Source organism: Procambarus clarkii, chromosome 32, assembly GCF_040958095.1.
Source record: "Procambarus clarkii isolate CNS0578487 chromosome 32, FALCON_Pclarkii_2.0, whole genome shotgun sequence".
NCBI classification, from domain to species: Eukaryota; Metazoa; Arthropoda; class Malacostraca; order Decapoda; family Cambaridae; genus Procambarus; species Procambarus clarkii.
In genome coordinates this window covers 37,718,994-37,740,489 of record NC_091181.1, presented here as the reverse complement: position 1 = coordinate 37,740,489, position 21,496 = coordinate 37,718,994, and the positions used below count along the sequence as shown (strand labels likewise).

At 39.9% G+C, this 21,496-nt stretch overlaps 1 protein-coding gene across 3 annotated transcripts in view; it reads left to right on the top strand.

Annotated features, from left to right (window-relative positions):
• Nucleotides 1–21,496, top strand: part of LOC123759456 (LIM domain kinase 1) — a 59,209-nt gene that overhangs the window by 2,539 nt on the left and 35,174 nt on the right. For 2 of the 3 annotated variants that reach the window (XR_006773043.2, XM_045744546.2), the window contains exons 3-7: nucleotides 2,069–2,183; nucleotides 5,741–5,871; nucleotides 7,837–7,919; nucleotides 8,100–8,208; nucleotides 19,417–19,446. Coding sequence is in view for 2 of the 3 variants with exons in the window: in XM_045744546.2 (XP_045600502.1) it covers nucleotides 2,069–2,183; nucleotides 5,741–5,871; nucleotides 7,837–7,919; nucleotides 8,100–8,208; nucleotides 19,417–19,446 (468 nt within the window). In the remaining variant the exon portion in view is untranslated. The remainder of the gene's footprint in view (nucleotides 1–2,068; nucleotides 2,184–5,740; nucleotides 5,872–7,836; nucleotides 7,920–8,099; nucleotides 8,209–19,416; nucleotides 19,447–21,496) is intronic. The other variant, XM_045744548.2, reaches the window with a different exon arrangement.

The window sequence follows — 21,496 nt, the reverse complement described above, 5'->3', positions numbered from 1 at the left end:
GGTATCCTTCTCGGCAATGTCCAACCCTGACATCTGAGCTCTTGGCTCTTGAAAGTCAAACTGTAGTTCATGGACCATTATCTTTTCCACTGCAGGCCAGTGTTTTGTGCTTGGTTGGTTTGTCTCTTGCTGATCATCTTGTCTTCAAGCAGGGGTCTTGGTCAGTGATGGAAAAGTGTTTTGGGAACTAGGTACACACTTTGGCTGAACCCAGGGTTTATGCTCTGGGATCACAAGAAGGTCCAGCAATAATTATAATAAATTGACAAGTAATTTTAATCAGTAGAGATTTGACAAAGGATAGCTAATTAGTAGTCTCCATTAGCACAGAAATTGAACATTAAAAAATCCTTGAAATTGAGAATTAGGTAGAGTATATGCTATAAACCTGCACAGCCATTATTCCCATCACTGATCTTGGTGCTTTGGTCTCTGGATGCTTCCTGCCTCTTTGCTTCTCCTTTGCCTTCAGCTTTTTATTTTTGTCTTAAATAGCAAGTAAATAGAATAGCCCAGAAAAATCCAGCGTTGAACATGAAGTGCCTGTTTTTGGCGTGTGTCTTGGTGCTTTCCCCGTAGGTACCTTCTGGATAGCGCTACATGTCACACCAGGCCCTTGCAAGTCATAAAAGCCTACCAGAGACCAAAGTTTGGTCTATGCAAAGAGGCACAAGGTGCAGGGGATACTTTACCACCCAAAACAGAAAATATGCCACCAGAAGGGTAAAACAAAAGAGGCATTGCATTATATTTAATGCTTGATTTCTGGAAAAACCCAAATCCAAAGGGCAGGAGGTAAAACAAGAGCACGAGCAAACAAGTTCGCTCTACATGACAGATGGGTTGACCCTAGTTGGCTCGATCATTAGCTCCCTGGATTGCCTTGTGGTGGTAGGGGTGTGTAACTAGTGGGGGTTAGGGGGACACCCTAACTACAGTACTGTATTTGTAGTTGTCAGAGTTGTTCATATTTTCCTTGCAGTTGTCTAACTTCTTTAAGTCTATCTTTCTGGTGTCTTATTCTCTCAGTTTTGAGGAGTTTTGAGGGATCTAGTATTCCCTACTCTTTGTGCCTCTTTGAGTGGACCAGGCTTTGACTTCTGATCTCCTGTAGGCTGTTTGACTCAATGGTCTGATGTGATATGCGTAGAGCTATGCAGGCAGTAGCTACAGGCCCTGCCAGAAAAGGCTTTGAATTTAATGAAGTGCTTTTTTATGAAGATTTTACTCAGTTGCTCTTGTTCTTTTCTTTTGCATCTCTGCTTTCCAAATATGCAGTTTTCTTTGTATCAGGAACTATGAGGGGGAAGCTTGTGCCAGTGAACCCTGTTGTAGTTTTTGTATTGCCACCTGTTGGTAGTCAGGGGTAGCAACCTGGCAGGCTAACTGGCTATTGGTGAGAGCACTACTTGTGGGCCCTATGATGAGTAGTTGAGCTGCGAGTTGAAATGAATGAGCCTTCTGGAACTTGTATCAGATGGGGGTGAATCTTCTCCAGTGTTTCCCATAATACTATCACGCAGCCCGTCCTCGCATACAAAGATCCAAGCTCATTAATCCAGCTGCCAAACCCCATGTTTATGAATGAAAAAGCGGTTTACATGGCTCACAACTGATGACGTCCGAACACTTCCGGAACAAGTGCTTTGCACACGTCTTCTATTCGAACCACAATTTTATAAATGCTTCACCCACGTACTTCAAATACAAATAATCACCAACAGAACCTAAACACCTAACCTAACCTATGCCTAAGTACATAGCATTTTTATGTATTAATATTAATTTATATATGAATACAAACCAATTTTTAATACACAGTATGTTAAAATTGATGAATGCATCTGGGAAGGATGGTCACTGCTTTAAACAGCCTACTGTGAGGACGGGTTGTATTATGACCCAGCAGGAACATATGAAAGGTTCCCTGTTGTGTCGACACAAAAATGTTAACCTTCCTTGGATTTTCATGATCTTGTCCAATGGGTCCAATAGAATATTGCTCCCAAGAGAGCCTTTCATAATATTTCTTTCTTTCGAATACTTATTCTTGCATTTGTTATTTCAGATGTAGTGCTTGTGATGTAACTCTCAGCAGCTGGTACTTTGAGAAGGATGGTTTACTTTTTTGTAAAAATGATTATTGGAAGAAGTATGGGGAAGCCTGTCAAGATTGTGGTCAGGTATGTGAATGTGATTCATCGTTCATAGCTTTTATGATAGTCAAGTACAGTGGTACCTCGCATAACGATCGCCCCAAAAGACGAACATTTTGGGTAACGAACGGCCCGATCGGCGTCAAATCGTCCCGCATGACAAACGCTGGTTTGAGTAACGTGGTGGGGGCGCGCTGCTTCTTGCACATTCTTAGACGCCTCCGAGGATGCACATAAATTATGTTGTTCTTGTTTAAAGATGCTAATGATGCTGGGATATAAAAGGGTGACTGCTGAGATGTTGCAAAGCATTGACGTTTTTGTAGGAAAAAAGAAATAAAATGTCTGATATACAACAAATGTCAAAAAGGTTCGTTCGGTGTTCGGCAGGTAGGCTGCTCCATGTTTCTTACATACAAAAAACATAAATAATAAAAAAAATGAAGAATTTTGAAAATCAGTACAAATGTCAAAAAGGTTCGTTCGGTGGTCTACAGGTCGGCTGCTCCATGTTTCTTAAATAAAAAAAAAACGAAAAATAAAAGAACTGTTGAAACAATTTGAAAAATGGACAAATGCCATAAAGGTTCGTTTAGTGTTTGTCGGGTAGGCTGCTCCATTATTGAGACGTAAGTGACAAATACAAAACAAATGGAACACATTTGAAACAAAGAAAGATTGTCATAATGGAGCAGCCTACCCAACAAACACTGAACGAACCTTTTGCTATAACGAATATGAAAGACTAGGGCTGCTGGCTGGGTTAGTACTGCGTGAACAACCATTTGTAGCACACGTGCCTCTGGCTCTCAAACACCTGTCCCACACGGTGTTGAAAGACTGCGCTCAGTCGGTGCAATTCAGACCCTATTGTTTGAAGAACATAAGGGTCATAACATTGGTGAAGCTAGGCGCAATAAGGGCTTAACACAACAGTCGGATGCCAGTGATACAGCACCTATGAGGATGATACAGCGAGCGTATCCAGGTGTAGCTCTGAGCCCCACCCTTGCCATCTCGAATTTATATAGATGATACATATATGAATCGTTTTCTGCGTTCAGTGATGATGCATCTGATACAAGTAGCATAGATGAAGTGTTAGCGGCTTCCATGGTGGTGTTGTTCATTGATATTTTCAAGAATACCTGAATCTCTTCGTGACTGATGGACACTCTTTGAGGCTAGCTGAATCTCTTCCTGTGTGGGACCTTACAAAGCGATCTTTTCAAGACTACCTTACAAATTGAGTTTTTCCTATAATCGTTTCAATACTACCTTATGCTTTACAAGCTTGGCTACATACCACCTACAAGTACTAAAGCCAAGGGTGCACACGAGTGTGTTATTTGCAAGCACGCAGAACGATGAAACAGGATCGAAAATCTATCTGTAGCTGGTGCAAGGAGAGCAAAGTCACGGTGTGTACCATGGACTACTTCGTTGACTATTACGTATTACGCACCTCCAAAGTACTGAGTGTGTAATACAGTGTGTTACTGTGTAAATAGTATGTGAAACTATACATATTGTAATTTTAGTGAATTTTTACCACGTAATATTGTGACAATAAACATTTATTGTAGACACATTACTGACACATGTATCACAGTTCCATGGAAAATTATGAACATTCTACTGTATACATATTGTAAAGGTCACAAATATGCATCATATACGATAAAAGAAACAAATAAAACCGCATTGGAAATGCATAGAAAAAATATTTGAAAATATATTTGTGGCAACACGCGGTGCTTGAATGGCCTGCGCGACCATGTCTGGGAGCTTCACACACGGGCCACCAGCCCCTGATGACGTCACAGCGCACCTTGTCCATGCCCTCACAGTCAAAGTAAGTGGAATTTGGTAATTATTTTTACATAGACATGTTCAGGGACGGTAATTTATCATTATGCAAAGAAAAATTATATTTTGGGGAACATTTGATGTCATGCACTCTGGGGGAATTTCACAATAAACACAGTGCATCACACTGGTTACATGGGGGGACACTCGTTTTGTATGACGTCCGTTTCACATGACGAACATGGAACGGATTAAATTCGTTATGCGAGGTACCACTGTATTTACTTATTATTTTATATATACAGGTACAGCATTTATATATTAATTAGGATGGCAAAGAAGTCTTTAATTTACAGAAAATAATAAGGAGAGAAAAAATCAAGAACGAGCCTACATTTCAGGACACTATTTTGTGTATGCCCAGCCTTCTACCCCCTGTGTATTTAGTGCATTTTTCTATTCTCTTGATGTTTAAGTTCTGTGTTGTGTCTGTTCTTGAAGTTGTGGATGGAGGTTGCTTCCATGACTTCTTGCATTGCATTCCGTTTGTTTACCACCTGTACAGGGTACGAGTATTTTCATATATTTGTTTTGACTCTTACTACATTTTCAGCTTCTGCCTATATCCTCATTATATTTTCTCTATTTAAAAAGGCTGTTGTTCTCCACCTTGTCATGTCTCTTCAGTATCTTGTATGCAATAGTCATATCCCATATACCTCTTCTTTCCTTTAGTTGTTAGATTGGGCTCCTATAACCTGTCTTCATAGATTAGTTTACTTGATTCAGATACTGAGTGGATATTATCTGAAAATATTGTCTGAAAATTTAAGTTTGTCCTTTAGATTTTTTCTCCTGCTATCTGTTTCAGGTCCTGATCAAGTCATAAAATGTTTTCCTGTTATAGCATAGTTGACTTTGGCTTTGTTTTTTCAATGGTATTAATGCATAAAGCTTATCAGCTCTTATTTGAATTATTGAGGTATCATGTTAATATAAACAAATCCTCAAGGGCTGTGATGAGGGTTCGAACCTACTCACTGGATGTTTCTAGATGCATCTTAGTCAACTGTGCCACGACATGGTCAAAAGAATTGCAATCTAGAGTGCTACTGCCCTAACTAGGTTCCCGAAGCTTCTCCGAAGCACAATCGGGGTTTCACACAATTTCCCCGTGCACCCGTGCTCTGTTAACCAGATATTCTACTGCTATGCCCTTACTTCAGTACACACAGAAAGCACAATAGCCTGATACTGTATATCAAATGAACAAATCCACAAGGGCCTTGTGGATTTGTTCATTTGATATATCATGCTACTGTATTGTGATTTCTGTGTGCATATTAATATATACAAACTCACAAATGCATAGATCATATTGAGTCTTATTAATACATGTTGAGGATGTCGGTGTACATCTCCCAGGAATACTTAATGAAGTGCAAACCTGGATGTAGAGAGTTATAGAAAGTTGGAAAACTTTAAATGAGAAGGCAGTGAATGCCAAAACTATCACTAGTTTCAAATCATCATATTATCAAAGATTACTGAAAGTATGGAATCCTACGAGTGTTGTTCTTATCCTGTAACTACACATGGATAATTACTTAGTAAACTACTTGTGACATTAATCACAAGGGATGTATACTATTCAACCTTACCAAATTATTTACAGTATTATTTAAAATGCATCATGTGCTCCTGGTCTCCTTGTTTTGTTTCCTTTACAGATCTCTCTCTCTCAAGTCTTATTTCATTGTTTTGTACTCCTTCAGATCATCACTGGTCCAGTCATGGTTGCAGGCGATCACAAATTTCATCCAGAATGCTTCATATGTACCTCATGCTCAGTATTTATTGGTGATGGGGAGTCATATGCTCTTGTTGAGAGATCTAAATTATACTGGTAAGGAAAACTTGAATATTTAAAGGTTGTGTCATATACTAAGCTTATTTAGAGTTATGAATAATTTATATAAATATTATAAAGTCATAATTTATTTTTTTCTTTATTAATTTTATGGACATAATTTTTTGGTTTTATTAGTGTTCATGATAGCATATTATTTTGTGTATATTTTGATAGCAAAATTAATTTAAGTAGTAAATACTTTTAGTTAAGAAATAGTGTCTGAGTTTATGAAATTCTTCCGAGGGTCCCTTGATTGCTTCGTGAGTCAGGTCCTGGGGCTACCCAGGATACCACATTCTCGTCAATTTTGTATGCTTATGCTCCACAGTGACAAGCAGCTTTGCAAATGGTCTTGCCACATCATAGAACAGATTGTAAACTCAACACACTTTCCAAGATTTAACTGTAAACACACAGAGTAACAGTTAAAACTGTAATGTACAGTACAGTATGCTAAATACAGTATTCGCTATCCGGACAACCACAAGATGGAAGCAGCACTATCACTACTGAGTCTGAGGAGCCTTGAGTATGGCAAGCTTATACAGGTCATGTTGCTGGAAATAAATCCACTGGTTTAAGGAAGAGTGTGACAGAAGGTTGCTCAAATGCCCGGCAGAGCAGCCACAGACTATAGGACATGATGTATAGATGGTCTCACAAACTACACTTGCACAAGTGTAGGGCTCTTCCTGAAAAAAAAGACGTCTCATTCTATGCTTGGAAGGATAATAAATAATAGGTATAACATGGTCAAAATTTAGAAACTAAGGACAATACAGCAGAGCATGAAGCTTGCCATTCTAGCAAACAGTAGTCAACAGCACTAGGTACAATGCCTGAAAATTCAGATACTTAAAGTATGACTACACACTGAATCTAGGAAAAGTCAAGATGGGCATGAAGATGGCAAGACACTATCCTAAGACAGGACAGCTGGTTGATGAAGCAATGGAGTGTATCCAGAACCATTCTCCAGATAAACATTGTCCTTCCAATCAAGCCCCTGTGACCTGCAAAACAACCATTGTTGTAACGTACATGTCTGGTTGAAGAGAGCATGAGGGTCAGATTCAGATTGGCTGACCAGGAACTACTGCAAATCCACATCAAAGAATGAGGGCAGAAATGGCTTAATGCCTCACCACCCAAAAATTGTGACGGACAGCAGCAACGCTTCAGTATTAAAAACAGCAGCCAATTATATGGCCTCGGTATTTATTAATAGATTCATCATGTTATTTTTCATTGTGCCAGCATTATAAGCTGTTGACAGGACTGAGGCTTGCAGGACCATGATCTAAATATGACACAGAACACACCTGTGACTGAAAACAGAATTACACCACACAGATGGTTTCAAAAGTACCATGGATGACCATGCATCATCCTCGCATGGTCATATAAATACATAGTGATGTATTTAAGAAAAACTGTGCCACTGTGCAGAACGGCACCATGCAGAAGCTGACTCCGTCTCGAGTAGAAGTTCCATGTCTTCAACACTTTGGAGAGCAAACTAGGCAAGCTTGGTGGTATTCCACCAAAACCCACCCCAGAGAAATTCTGAAGAATTTCTGTCACAAGGCTTATGCTTTTTTTCTTTGTGCAGATGATTCCCTGCCTCATAAAAGTTGGAAGAGGGGTAATGATAATTATTAAATGTTTGATCATGTGCTTTACAGTGTCATTCATGCTAGCTTTATTAAAGAAAACAGTGCTTTAGGTCTTATTAGGCAAGTTATCTCTCCTTAATATGGATTGGCTAATTTTATTCTTTGTTCTTTATAACAATAAATAAATATATTAACTAGAGTAATTTAATTATTAGCAGCAATCATGTCTTGTGTGTTAGATACTGTTGCATATGCCATAATTACAGAAGTGCAGTTTAATATAAAGCATAAAAGCAAATTTATTATACAGTACCTGTATGAAAATAATTACTGTATTTTTTAGTGGATTGTGTTACAAGAGGCAGATGCAGCCTTTGAACAAGTCTACATCGTTCACAAAGATACCTCACAGTATACAACTTATTGGTAAGTTTGCCTGACTTAATATCAAAGTAAAACTTAGATGAATTGGAATACTGCATCAAGATAATTTAATCTATGATCTATATTCATACCTGCATTTTTTTTTTTTGCAGGTATTGCTTAAAGGGATTTATTGATTGATAATGATTGTAGTGTTAATTGTGTTTACCTATTTTACTGCAGAGTTACCAGCAAAGTCGGATAATCAGAGAAGAATCAAGCTTAGCGTTGACTCGAGAAAGGGCTTCCCTCTGGCAGGACTCAGTAATTATAGAGGCCTACGTATTGCAGAGTAAGATCTCATGGTTTAAGTCAGTATTAGTACAGCAATGTACTTGCATTGAAGAAAATAATACAAAACTTGGATGTTGTATTGCTCTTACAGGTACAGTATTGTGCTTCAGTACTGTCAAGCATTGCATTCTGAATTTTGTCGTGATATAGCATAGGGAAGTAATGCTGATAAGAGATGATTAATAACATTAGCAATGTGCTAGAGGTAATAATAATTTATATAAGAGCACTCTGCAGATAATTTATCTTTGTAACATGTGGCTTATCATGTTTGTTGATTAAGGCCATTTTGTAAAACATGTTTAACATCATGCTCTCTGTTAGTTAATTTAGAGAGGAGCATTTTGTGATAATACTGCTAAACCTGAATGTAGTGACTTGTGATGTGTAATCTGTAATATATTAATGGCTTCAATCCAGAGTTTACATTATCTTTTATCTAGGTGTTACCTTGACATTTCAGAATGATGCCAACATCTGTAGTGTGTATTATTTAGGAAGATGATGTGACACTGTGTTACAAATGATATGAGTGGGGCTTCTATGGGGTACTGGTACTATTAAGGGGTATAGGTAGTTAGAAGACAGGAGTATCAAATATGGGAGAGCTAAAAGGCCCGGCCCCCAAAATAAACTATCCACAGTAGTAATAACTTGCTACAAGACCAAATATGTTAGTCTAAGGGTTGATCACTGCGCTCCCACCTTGGAAGAAGAGATACTCTGTAATTCATGTACTTATTTATTAACCCCTTAACAAACCCCCATACACTCACACCAATAACAATAATAATAATAACTTTACCACACTATCTTACGTTAAAAGCCTTGGTCCACATAGGCAGGATACAAGGTTTACACTAATAACAAGCTAGGGTAAAGTACTACTGGATAAGCACTGAAGCTGGATGCAGCTTAGGGTAGTGAAACCACGTGGGACCCTAATACAAAACACAACACTTAGGGGTACCCAAACACTGGCAAAATACTATCCCCAGGTCTCACCAATCGTTACTACCAGAGTAGGCACACTCACTAATGCCCTGTACTTAGCTTAAGGATACAGGAACTTCAGGTAAGGGAAATAAGTAAGAGGAGAAGGAAGGAGAGTAGGGATACAGCCACAGAGTAGGTCTTAACCTCACGCCACCAGCCAAGAGAAGAGCGAGCTCCTCGCGACCACCTGGCCTCCCTCATGTCGTGGTGCCGGAAGGAGCCTAATTGATCGTGCAGCTAAGCACATTAAAGATCTTCCCCTATGCAACGTATTGTTACTTTATGAGTGATTAGAAAGTATTAGTAAGCAAAGTTGGTGCCTATGTTATTATTTAATAATCAACCCCCAGCTCAGTCTTTAAATGCTCTTTGAGAAACAATAATAGTCTTACGTCTGGCAGGGAAGATACAAACAATTTCCATTCGAAATGCGCCAACTGTACTACTTAGGAAGTTTAATAGCTCAATTTTGACCTCTGGTTTCCACTGGAGAACCCAGGGTCGTAACACTCCTCCCCCTTTCAGAGAAAAAAAAAAAAATGTGACTACTAGAATAGTAGTCATATTTTTTTTTGTAAGAGTATACAGAGAACAAAAAGAAAAACATGACAAAAACAAAAAATCAATCAAAAGCAATTTCTCTGCAAAAAAAATACAAAGGAGTTCTCTGAAAGAAAAAAAAAAACATACACAACAAAAATAAAAGAACAGGGAAGTAAATAAATTGGACACGGAATATTTAATGTCACAGGAGAACCTAAAAAAAAATAACTAAAGCATGACAGTTGGTAAATGGCTTTCTGTGGCTCAGATGACTGTTATTCAGGCAACCGGGACAGAGCGTCGGCTATCACGTTGAGTCTGCCCGGTAGGTGGGTAATGGAAAGATTGAAGTCCTGTAGGTACAATGCCCACCTGAGGATGCGTTTATTCTTACCCTTCATCTGAGTCAGGAAGACTAGTGGGTTATGGTCCGTGTACACTTCCACTATATTACCTGTGAGGTAAACTTCGAACTTTTTACATGTTAACACTAGCGCCAACGCCTCTTTTTCTACCACTGAATAATTGCGTTGCGCCTTGTCGAATTTCACAGAGTAATAATATACTGGGTGTTCCACCTGATCATCCCCAGTTTGCAACAACACTGCACCAGCACCCGAGTCAGACGCGTCAACATGAATTTTAAACGGTCGGTCGAACCTTGGACTAGCAAGCACTGGGGCGGAAGCTAAGATCAATTTCAAATTTTTAAATGCCTCTGCACAGTCTGATGACCACTTAAATTTAACGGCTTTCCGCAACAAGTCTGTGAGAGGAGTGGCAACACTGGAAAAGTTCTGACAAAAACGTCGATAGTACGCACACATATCGATAAATCTTTGAACGTCCTTTTTAGACTTTAGTACTGGATACTCCAGAATGGCACTGATTTTATCTTGCCGAGGTAACACTTTTCCTTGGCCCACTTCATAACCGAGGTACGTCACTGTGCCTTGGCCAAAATGACACTTTTTAGCATTTAAGGTAAGATTTGCCCTTTTCAAGATGGCAAAAAACTGGCGTAACCTAGCTATGTGGTCAGCCCAATTACTGTCAAACAGCACGATATCATCTAAATACGCCCGACAATTTGGCACCTTAGCGAGTAGAGAGTTCATGAGTCTCTGGAACGTGGCCGGAGCATTACGCAAGCCGAACGGTAACACTTGATACTCAAAAACACCCTCGGGTGTCACGAACGCGGTGAGCTGTTTAGCACGTTCAGTGAGTGGGATTTGATAATACCCCCTCGAGAGGTCGAATTTCGAAACGTACTTGGCATTTCCCAACTCGTCAATGCAGTCCTCGAGGAGGGGCAGCGGATAGGCATCCACAATGGTCACCTTGTTGAGCTGCCGATAGTCGGTGCATAATCGCCATGAGCCGTCTGGTTTGGGGACCAAAAGGCAGGGCGAGCACCAAGAGCCCTGGCTCGGCCGGATGAGGCCGTGCTGGAGCAAGAAGTCGACCTCCTTCCGTATGATGGCCTTCTTTTCTGGACTCATCCGATAGGGTTGAAGGCGAATGGGAGTGTAGTCCGTCAACTCGACATCATGGCAAATGGCATCAGTCTGGGTCGGGACCTCCCCGAACAGACTGGAGAATTCATCAACCAACGACTGCACCTCTTCACGTTGGGCCATCTGCAAATGGGACAGTTCCTCCACAGCATTCACAGAACTAGAATTATTGAAAATGAGATTAGTTGGGTCCCCAGAACAATCATCCCCTCTCTCACTGGAAATGGAAACATTGGTTAGTGCAATGGGCCTGGGGCCCTGGAACTTCTTCAGTCGATTTACATGTATGAGCATTACCTGGTTACGTTTGTCAGAGTGCCTCACTTTGTACGTGAGGTCCCCAGTCTTTTCTGTCACAATGTAGGGGCCTTCGTACTTGTGGGACATAGTGTTCCCTAGTCGAGGCTTTAATACCAGGACAGGGTCGCCAGGCTGAAATACCCGTAACTTAGATTTAGCATGGTTACGTTCTTTCATCTTTTCTTGGGCCTTGCCAAGATACTTTAATGCAGCCGCCTTGCAGTCCTTGAGTCTCTGGTGGTGTTGCGCAAAGAAAGCCGAACCTTCGGATAACGTTACGTTCCCTAACAGATTCTCCTGTAACATTTGCAAGGGTCCACGAACTTTATGGCCAAAGACTAACTCAAAAGGAGAACAGCCCAGTGAACTTTGTAATCCCTCTCTAGCCGCAAACAAAACATACGGTAAATTCTCATCCCAGAAGGTGTGGGAACTCTCGCACGATGTCTTCAACATCTGCTTCAGAGTTAGATGGAAACGTTCAATTACCCCCTGACTCTGTGGATGGTATGGGCTGGAAACCTTATGAGTTATTCCATGTTCCTTACAAAATTGCTCGAAAACATCAGACTTAAAATTAGTACCATTGTCAGTTTGCACGACCCGAGGCAGTCCAAAAGTGGAAAAAAATTGCAACATACGAGCAACAACAGTTTTTGCTCGGATGCTCCTTACAGCAAAAGCCTCTGGGTAACGAGTAGTGATACACATCATCGTGATTAGGTAAATATTACCAGACTTAGTTCTAGGTAATGGTCCAACACAGTCCATTACCACATGAGAAAATGGTTCCTCTGGCACGACAATAGGCCTTAGAGGAGCTTTAGGTGGAGTCTGGTTTGGTTTCCCAACCAGTTGACAAACAATACACGCATTACAAAATTTTGCCACATCGCTTTTCAGCTTGGGCCAGAAAAAATACTTTAAAATTTTGTGATACGTAATATTAATACCTTGATGTCCCCCCATAGGATCATCATGAGCAGCTGCCAAAACTCTTTCTCTATAGCAGGTCGGCAACATAACCTGGTGGACTACCTCCCACTCATTTGACAAGGGAGCACTCTGTGGTCTCCATTTTCTCATCAAAATCCGATCATTGTAGTAGTACCCAGTTGCTGCTTCTACAATTTCCTCCATAGAGACGGCTGTTTCATGACAATCTGCAAGAGTGGGGTCAGCTTTCTGTAACTCACTCAAGGAGGCATCTAGGCCTTGGTCAGATGCCATTGGCCGAGGCTCAACAGTGTTCTCCACCTCCCCACTACTCTCGGTAGATGGCGGTGGCAGGCTCTCCACCATGTCCTCGGCCACGTCATCGAGTCGGGCCATGAATGTGTCCGCGAGGTCCACTTGGTTTTCACCACTCGGAAAGCTCCTCGTGACCTCGGGATTTACCACCTTGGCAAGCACAGGGCTGCCCTTACATTTAAGTCCCATAGACCTGGTCACCGCGCACGCAGGGTACACAACATTATCCTCTGCGGCGGGTGGCTCCAGGCAAACCTTAGGGGTAGGCAACATAATAGGCAGTCTGGAGTCCCCTACCTTATCCCCTGCTAAATCATTACCAACTATTACATCAACATTAGGGAAAGGTAGGTATGAAGTGACTCCGACTGTACAAACACCCTTGTGGAAATCAGATTCCAGGGTAACCTTATGGAGGGGTACTGCCCGAGTATCACTAGTGACACCCTCGACCAGCACCACCTCTCCAGTGTCGAGAGTATTGGCACCTTGCAATGCACTCTCTAAAATTAAAGTCTGGATGGCACCGGTGTCTCGGAAGATCACCACGTCCTTCCAGGAAGAACCCTCAGACAAAAGTAGTCTCCCTTTCGATAAGAATGGGGTAAGCAAGTCCAACCACTGTGGGTTGGAGGTCTTACTCCCTAACCCTTCTGAAAGCCTCAAGCCCTGTGTCACAACTAGAGCATTGGGTCTTTTTTCAGGGTGCAGTTGCCAACAACGGCTAATAGTGTGGTTTGGACGATTACAGTGACCACAAAAACGTCGGGGAGAAGAGACATTACTAACAGAATTACCCTTCGGTTCACCTTTAGGTGCCGTTGGGCTAGACACTTTAACAGGGTTAGTTATGTCTGAAACAGAAGGTGCATTAGGTAAAGGGTTAGAATGAGCTGGTCTGGACTGGCTGTGGGTATAAGGTTTGCTACTCTGTGGGGTATAATTATTTTTATTGGGCCTTTTGCCCGCCAATTGGTAGTTTTCTGCCAACTTGGCCAAATCCCCTATTTTAGAATTTAACTCTATCCTTCCTCTAATATACTGTGAAACATTCTCTGGCATCATATTTATAAAATGCTCCATTAAAATTAAGTTCCTGAGAGCCTCGTATGTTTCGGCTTTCGCCGAGCGAATCCATCTATCAAATAATCGAATTTGATCATTCACAAATTCAGTGAGCGGTTGGTTGTGAGTAGGCCTAAGGTTACGATAAACTTGGCGGTGAGCTTCAGGAGTAATTTCATATGCCCGCAAAATACATTCCCTGACTTTATCATATTCGAAACACTCGTCGTCAGGCATGTTTATAAAAATATCTTGTGCTTTACCCCTAAGTCTTCCCTGTAGGATTTTCACCCACTCTTCCTTTGGCCAGTTCATGGACGTGGCCACTCTCTGAAAATGGTTGAAAAACCTTTCAGGGTCAGACTCGGAAAATTCAGGCAAATTATGCTTTTTCTCATAATGCCTGGGGTTTGAATCCCCGGCAGGTGGAGTTCCAATGGCATTCGCTCTAATTTTAGCCTCCTCGGTTTTGAGTCTTTGCTCCTCTAATTTTATTTTTGCTAACTCTAAAGCTAATTCACTTTCCCTATGAGTTGCACTTTCTGCTTGGCTAGGCTGGCATAAAGGTGTATCACTTGCCAATAGTTGTTCATCAATACAATGTTGTAATATTTCATTCACCAAAGTCCACTTTTTATCTGCGACATTTAATTCTAGGCCAAATTCCTGGCCTAACAATACTAAATTAGACTTTTTAAGTTTCTTTATCTCTACCACTGAAGGCTCCCTTGCCAGGTTCTGCATTTCAGAAGACATCACTAATAATTTTAGCTCCCAGCCAAAGAAAAAATTAAAAAATAAAAATTGGAAAAAAACAAAAATTTGCACGGCCCCTAACACAAGGCCACACTAACCTTAATCGTGAAGGGATCCAGCTGGATGTCCAGTCAGTGCAAGAATGTCCTTTGCTAGATGAGCTGGACCCTAGGCTAGCACACAACCGTTCTGCGGAAATAAAAAATTTTAATTTTGGCACTCAAGAATCTAATTTTTTACACTTATAATGTTCCTCCCGGACTGGCCAACCACTTGTTACAAATGATATGAGTGGGGCTTCTATGGGGTACTGGTACTATTAAGGGGTATAGGTAGTTAGAAGACAGGAGTATCAAATATGGGAGAGCTAAAAGGCCCGGCCCCCAAAATAAACTATCCACAGTAGTAATAACTTGCTACAAGACCAAATATGTTAGTCTAAGGGTTGATCACTGCGCTCCCACCTTGGAAGAAGAGATACTCTGTAATTCATGTACTTATTTATTAACCCCTTAACAAACCCCCATACACTCACACCAATAACAATAATAATAATAACTTTACCACACTATCTTACGTTAAAAGCCTTGGTCCACATAGGCAGGATACAAGGTTTACACTAATAACAAGCTAGGGTAAAGTACTACTGGATAAGCACTGAAGCTGGATGCAGCTTAGGGTAGTGAAACCACGTGGGACCCTAATACAAAACACAACACTTAGGGGTACCCAAACACTGGCAAAATACTATCCCCAGGTCTCACCAATCGTTACTACCAGAGTAGGCACACTCACTAATGCCCTGTACTTAGCTTAAGGATACAGGAACTTCAGGTAAGGGAAATAAGTAAGAGGAGAAGGAAGGAGAGTAGGGATACAGCCACAGAGTAGGTCTTAACCTCACGCCACCAGCCAAGAGAAGAGCGAGCTCCTCGCGACCACCTGGCCTCCCTCATGTCGTGGTGCCGGAAGGAGCCTAATTGATCGTGCAGCTAAGCACATTAAAGATCTTCCCCTATGCAACGTATTGTTACTTTATGAGTGATTAGAAAGTATTAGTAAGCAAAGTTGGTGCCTATGTTATTATTTAATAATCAACCCCCAGCTCAGTCTTTAAATGCTCTTTGAGAAACAATAATAGTCTTACGTCTGGCAGGGAAGATACAAACAATTTCCATTCGAAATGCGCCAACTGTACTACTTAGGAAGTTTAATAGCTCAATTTTGACCTCTGGTTTCCACTGGAGAACCCAGGGTCGTAACACACTGATTCAGCCATTTATTTTCGGGTAGACATGCATCAACCTCTTGAGAAATAGTTTGCAATTACTTTCCTTCTTACCTCCCAAAGTACTTTCTATCTCTTTTCTTCTTTTATGAAATAGGCCTCTATCTAGGGCAAGTTGCCCAATCTGAGTGCAGGGGTGGATTTTTTTTTACCAAGTCAGTTTTCATCCTTATTTTAATTTATCCATGTTCCCTTTAAGATGATAACAGCATTCTTTATCACAAACCCTTGCACTCCACTTGGCCTGGCATGGCATCCTTAAACACCGTGACATCCTGCAATTGGGTAACTGTTTATGGTAATGACCATCTTTGCCTCCATCTGGGACTTGTTTGAGGTCTCATAGATCTTGGTTTCTCTAAATCCTATGAATTATTACCCTTCAATATTTTAGAATGTATCTTTTGGCATCATCATAAGTTTCCTGTACATTCTTGCCTTTATTAATGAGGTTGAGGTTACAACTATATTTCTACAAGCCTATTGCTCATTTTAACCTATCAGGTTACATTTTATTAAGGTGCATATTGTTGGGTGAATGTCACTTAGACTTCAGCTATGTTGGATCTGCAAAACCTTGTAAGTGCTACTCTCATGCACCACATGACCTGTCACTAATGCACTCGTACCTTCCAGGAAGTAAATATTCATCCCAGCCTCAAGCATTAACTTATTTGTAAAATGTTCTCTCGAGTGGACTCGGATAGCATCTGACATAATAGTTGTAAAGCATCAAATTCCCTATTTTATCACTGCATGAGCTTGGATGCCTGTCTCTTGATTCCTAGGCATAGGATAGATATGCATCTTGACCTAAAGATAATCTCTAATAATTCTTCATATTATATGTTGAGAAATCTAGAAACAAGATACACAAGTACAGGGGTACTTGTGGTGTATGTATTTATAAATTAAAATTTGTATTCTAATTAGCCCCCATGCATAAATACCCTGAAAATAACCTATACACAATTGGTTAATTGTTTAAAATCAAAATGCTGTTATATACAGTAACTGCTTAAGAGCGTGCTGCACTATATCTCTAGACAACGATATTGCTCCCATGATTGTAATTATCTTTCACACACCACCCACATTCTCTAATGGGTCATGTATTTAGAAGCTATTGTAAGCATCACTACTTAAATGCTGTTTTCTGTAATTGGTAGACTCAGAATATTTAGTCTAAAGTTTTTACAATTTCTGTGTCATGACATACGTGACTCCCTCACGTATGCTCCTCTTGACTTTTGGATCGCCTTAAAACTTCTTTCAACTGCAAACAAAGAGAGCTCTCAAGTCTTTGTCCTCTTGACTTCGGTCTTGTAAACCTGGTGTTCCTCTTCGTCCTGTCATTTCTTCTAGAGTCTCAGTCGGCTATCTTCTTGCCTTCTGGGTTGCCAAAACTCTTGACTTCTTATCTTGGCACTTTTTTCTTCTGCCCACCTCCATCACTTTCAGGACTTCATAGAAAGACTGCACCTGCAGCCCTCCTGTAACATTCTTAGTTTTGATGTCGACTTTGCTTACTAATGTTTCCCTTGATAACGTTCTCTTTCTGTAGTTGGAAGGCAACTGAAGGCCTTCTTCATCTTACTCGTCCCTCTATCTGGCTTCGCTACGTTGATGACATTTTTGCCTTATGGGCTTGTGACCTTAGTCTTTTCCAGCCTTTCCTCTTTTTTCTTAGCAATCTGGCTTCTATCAGTTTCAAAGCTGAATGGGAATCTAATTCCCTCTTCCTTTTCTTGATGTTTATGTTCACAGCTCTGTGTCCTGTTTCTCTTTCTCTGTCTACCGCAAACATATGCATAGTGGTATGTACATTCACTTCTTTTCCAACCATCCTCCTCCTGTTAAGAAAAGTGTTCTTGTCTCTCTCTTCCTCCACACTCTACACATCAGTGACCCTCAGTTTCTTGATTATGAAATTTCCTTAATTTACAAATCTTTCTTTTACTTTGGTTACCCCTTATATTTTATCAACTGTGCCTGTTCTCAAACTAAACTAAATTTCTTTCATCCTAAACCTAAAGCTGTTTCCAACACTGGTACTACTGTGCTTTGCCTTCCCTTCATATCTGAACTAAAAATTCTCACCAATCCCCTTCGTCCGCTTGACATAAAGCTCCCCTTTGAAAAACTAACACTCTTCTTAGTAATCTGGTTCACACTGCTCCTCCTGCTTCTAATGCTGCTGGTGTCTACTCTTTTTTTCCTATTCTTTCTATCCTCTCCAGTACTTTGGTGAAACTGGCTGTACACTAAATGACAGACTTAATGTTTGACAACACACAAAAGAAGTGTTAAGGCTGCAGATACAAACAATGCTCTCTTCTGTTATGTTAGGAACTCTAATCATCCTATTGAAAGGTCCTCTTCTAAAATAGTCTCTCGTGCTTCTAATCTTCACAGACGCTGTTTTGTCAAATTGAATCTGATACACAACATAGCCAACATGAACCTTAGTCCTGGCTTTGTTGCTGTTGACTCTTCCCTTCATAGTACACATGCAAATGATTTAACCTTCAAAGGTGATCTGACATAAGCCTATCCCCGCCTTTCTTTTCTTATCCTCTTATTCTTACCTATCCCATTCTTTTTTCATCCCATTATTTCACTCATCCCATTCTTACCTTTTAATGTACTCTTACCTTCTAGGAATTCCTGTACCATCATTTCTTACCTGCTCTCCACCTTACACTTTACCTTTACATAATTCCTTCTTCTCTTACTTGCTCCTCACCTCACTCTTGCCTTATTTAATGCCTGTGCCTCCCTCACTCCCACACGGGAGACATCTCCCGTCACGCAGGGTGCAGTCGCACCTCCACAGATCTCCAGTATCATCTATTGATACTGGAAATGGCTCAAAAGGGCTACCACTTATGGGCTATTCATGCCCGTGCCACCTTTTGGGTGGCTTAATCTTCTCTCTCTCTCTCTCTCTCACTCCCATCACAATCAACTTGATAATGGTCCAGAACTGATTGAAACGTCGTCATCTCTTCATCTTCTGGTGTGTGGTTTGGTCATCATATCTTTAACCACATTATTGTGACCTCGTCTGCATGTGTTACATTTGTATTTGTTTAGTGTACATGTTTTGTCCATGTTTGTTATATTTGGTCTGTTGATGTAAGTATCAGAAGTAAACAACAATGAAAATTTTAAACAAGTGGTTCACCACTCATTTTTTCTGGTATAGAAGATAAACACATGTACATAATATTTATTATACTAATCCTTCTGTCTTTTTTTAACCAAAAAAGCTAGACCTATATGAAATAAATTTCATGTAATTTAATTTACTAAAATGTTGCTTAATATTAACAAAATACTATTTGTTTAACTAAAGATAAGTTTCAGTCATCAGTTAATCAGTCACATACTTAGAAGCAAGTTATATAATTGTTTTGATGTCCCAGGAATTGCAAAGTTTCTTACCAACGGAAGGGGTTTACTAACACTAGTCCCTGTGTTTCAGTGTTCCATCCCTCAAAGAAAGATTACAACAGTGAGTATATTGGTGCAGATACTTTATACACACAAATTTTCCCTTAGCATGTTCGGGATGTAGTGTAGAGTGACAGATATCTGTGTCGCTTTTAGGATTGATTTCAGGTTTTTCAGTGTCTTGAAGTGAACAGATACTAAATTATTCTCATGCCCTGCAGAGATAAGCCTGTTCCCGGTAAAACTAAAATAGAGCCCACAGGCCTCTCTTCAATACTTGGTTTCTCCTGCACTGCATGATAAGGTTTCTTTGAAGCACTCTGATGATCAGTATTTTCCTTCAGTTTAAAGAATGCACCTATGGCTCTATGTAAATATCTACTTGCATGTACTTTTCTCAAGCTGACCTTTCTTTTTTACAGGGCATCCACTGAGCATTATCATAGTAGAGAAATGTGATGGTAGCACTTCTAGGGTTGAACACACGGTATGAAAGTTTTTGCATTAGTTTAAGGAATGGCGCTTGTTGTGACGGCTGCATTTGGTAATATTTAGTCCTTGTTTTATTTTATATATACTGGTATTGTAGAATGCATTATGGGTTTTAAATCTAAAAGTCTGGTTTAAAATTTTGTAAAGTTTTAGCTTAATAAGGTAGTAATTGTTTTTGTTTCAATTAGTAGGCAGTGCTTTAAATGTGAATATTGTGTTGTAAAGCTTACTTTTTAAGCAGATTTGGCTATATAGTATTCCTTTTAAAAATAATTCCAAATATGACAAAGGAAATATATTTGCAAAATCATCATTTGCTCTTAGCATGGCCTTAATAAATAACGCAAATTCAGTTAGTGCACTCATAGAAAGCAACTCGTGCGAACTAATATTACAAGGAATTTAGTGTTGCACTATCATCTTTGTAGTTAAATGACACATTTAATTTGCACATACAGTACTGTACTTACAAGTACTGTAAAGTACAGTGGTACCTCGAGTAACGAATTTAATCCGTTCTGGCGCCGTCGTTGTCATGTGAAATGGACGTCATACAAAACATTAATGTCCCCATTGACATTAATGGTAATCAAATTAATCCGTTCTACCACTGAAAAACATCAATATGATATTCGATGTTTTAAATAATGGAGCAGCCTACCTTATATACACTGCACAAACCTTAATGACATTTTTCTTTCTTCAAATTTGTTCAATATTTATTTTTCATTTGTCTTATATCAAAAACTTCGTTCGGTGGTCGGCAGATAGGCTGCTCCATGTTTCTTACATAAAAAAACGAAAACAAAAATGAAGAATTTTGTAAACCAGAACAAATGTCAAAAAGGTTTGTTCGATTGTCTACAGGTAGGCTGCTCCATGTTTCTTAAATAAAACAAATAGTTGAAACAATTTGGAAAATGGACAAATGCCATAAAGGTTCGTTCAGTGTTTGACGGGTAGGCTGCTCCATTATAACAATCTTTCTTAGTTTCGTTCCATATGTTTTGTATTTTTCATTTACGTCTATAATGGAGCAGCCTACCCGACAATCACTGAACGAACCTTTATGGCATTTGTCCATTTTTCAAATGGACAAATGTTTGTTTCAACTTTTTGTTTCAACTGTTTGTTTTATTTAAGAAACATGGAGCAGCCTACCTGTAGACAATGGAACGAACCTTTTTGACATTTGTTCTGGTTTTTAAAATTCTACATTTTTTTTGTTTTAGTTTTTTATGTAAGAAACATGGAGCAGCTTACCTGCCGACCACCGAACAAACCTTTTGCTATAAAACAAATAAAAAATAAACATTGAACAAATTTGAAGAAAGAAAAATCTCATAAGTCATAATGAGATACCAAATAATATACACGTGGAAAATACTGGAGGGACAGGTCCCAAATCTGCACAGTAAAATAACAACGTACTGGAGTGAACGATATGGAAGAAAATGCAGAATAGAACAGGTGAAGAGTATGTTCAGAGCAGAGAACACTGTATAAACATTAGAGGTCCGCGGTTGTTCAGCGTCCTACCTGCGAACATCAGAAATATTGCTGGAACAACCGTGGACATCTTCAAGAGGAAAACTAGATTGTTTTCTTCAAGGAGTGCT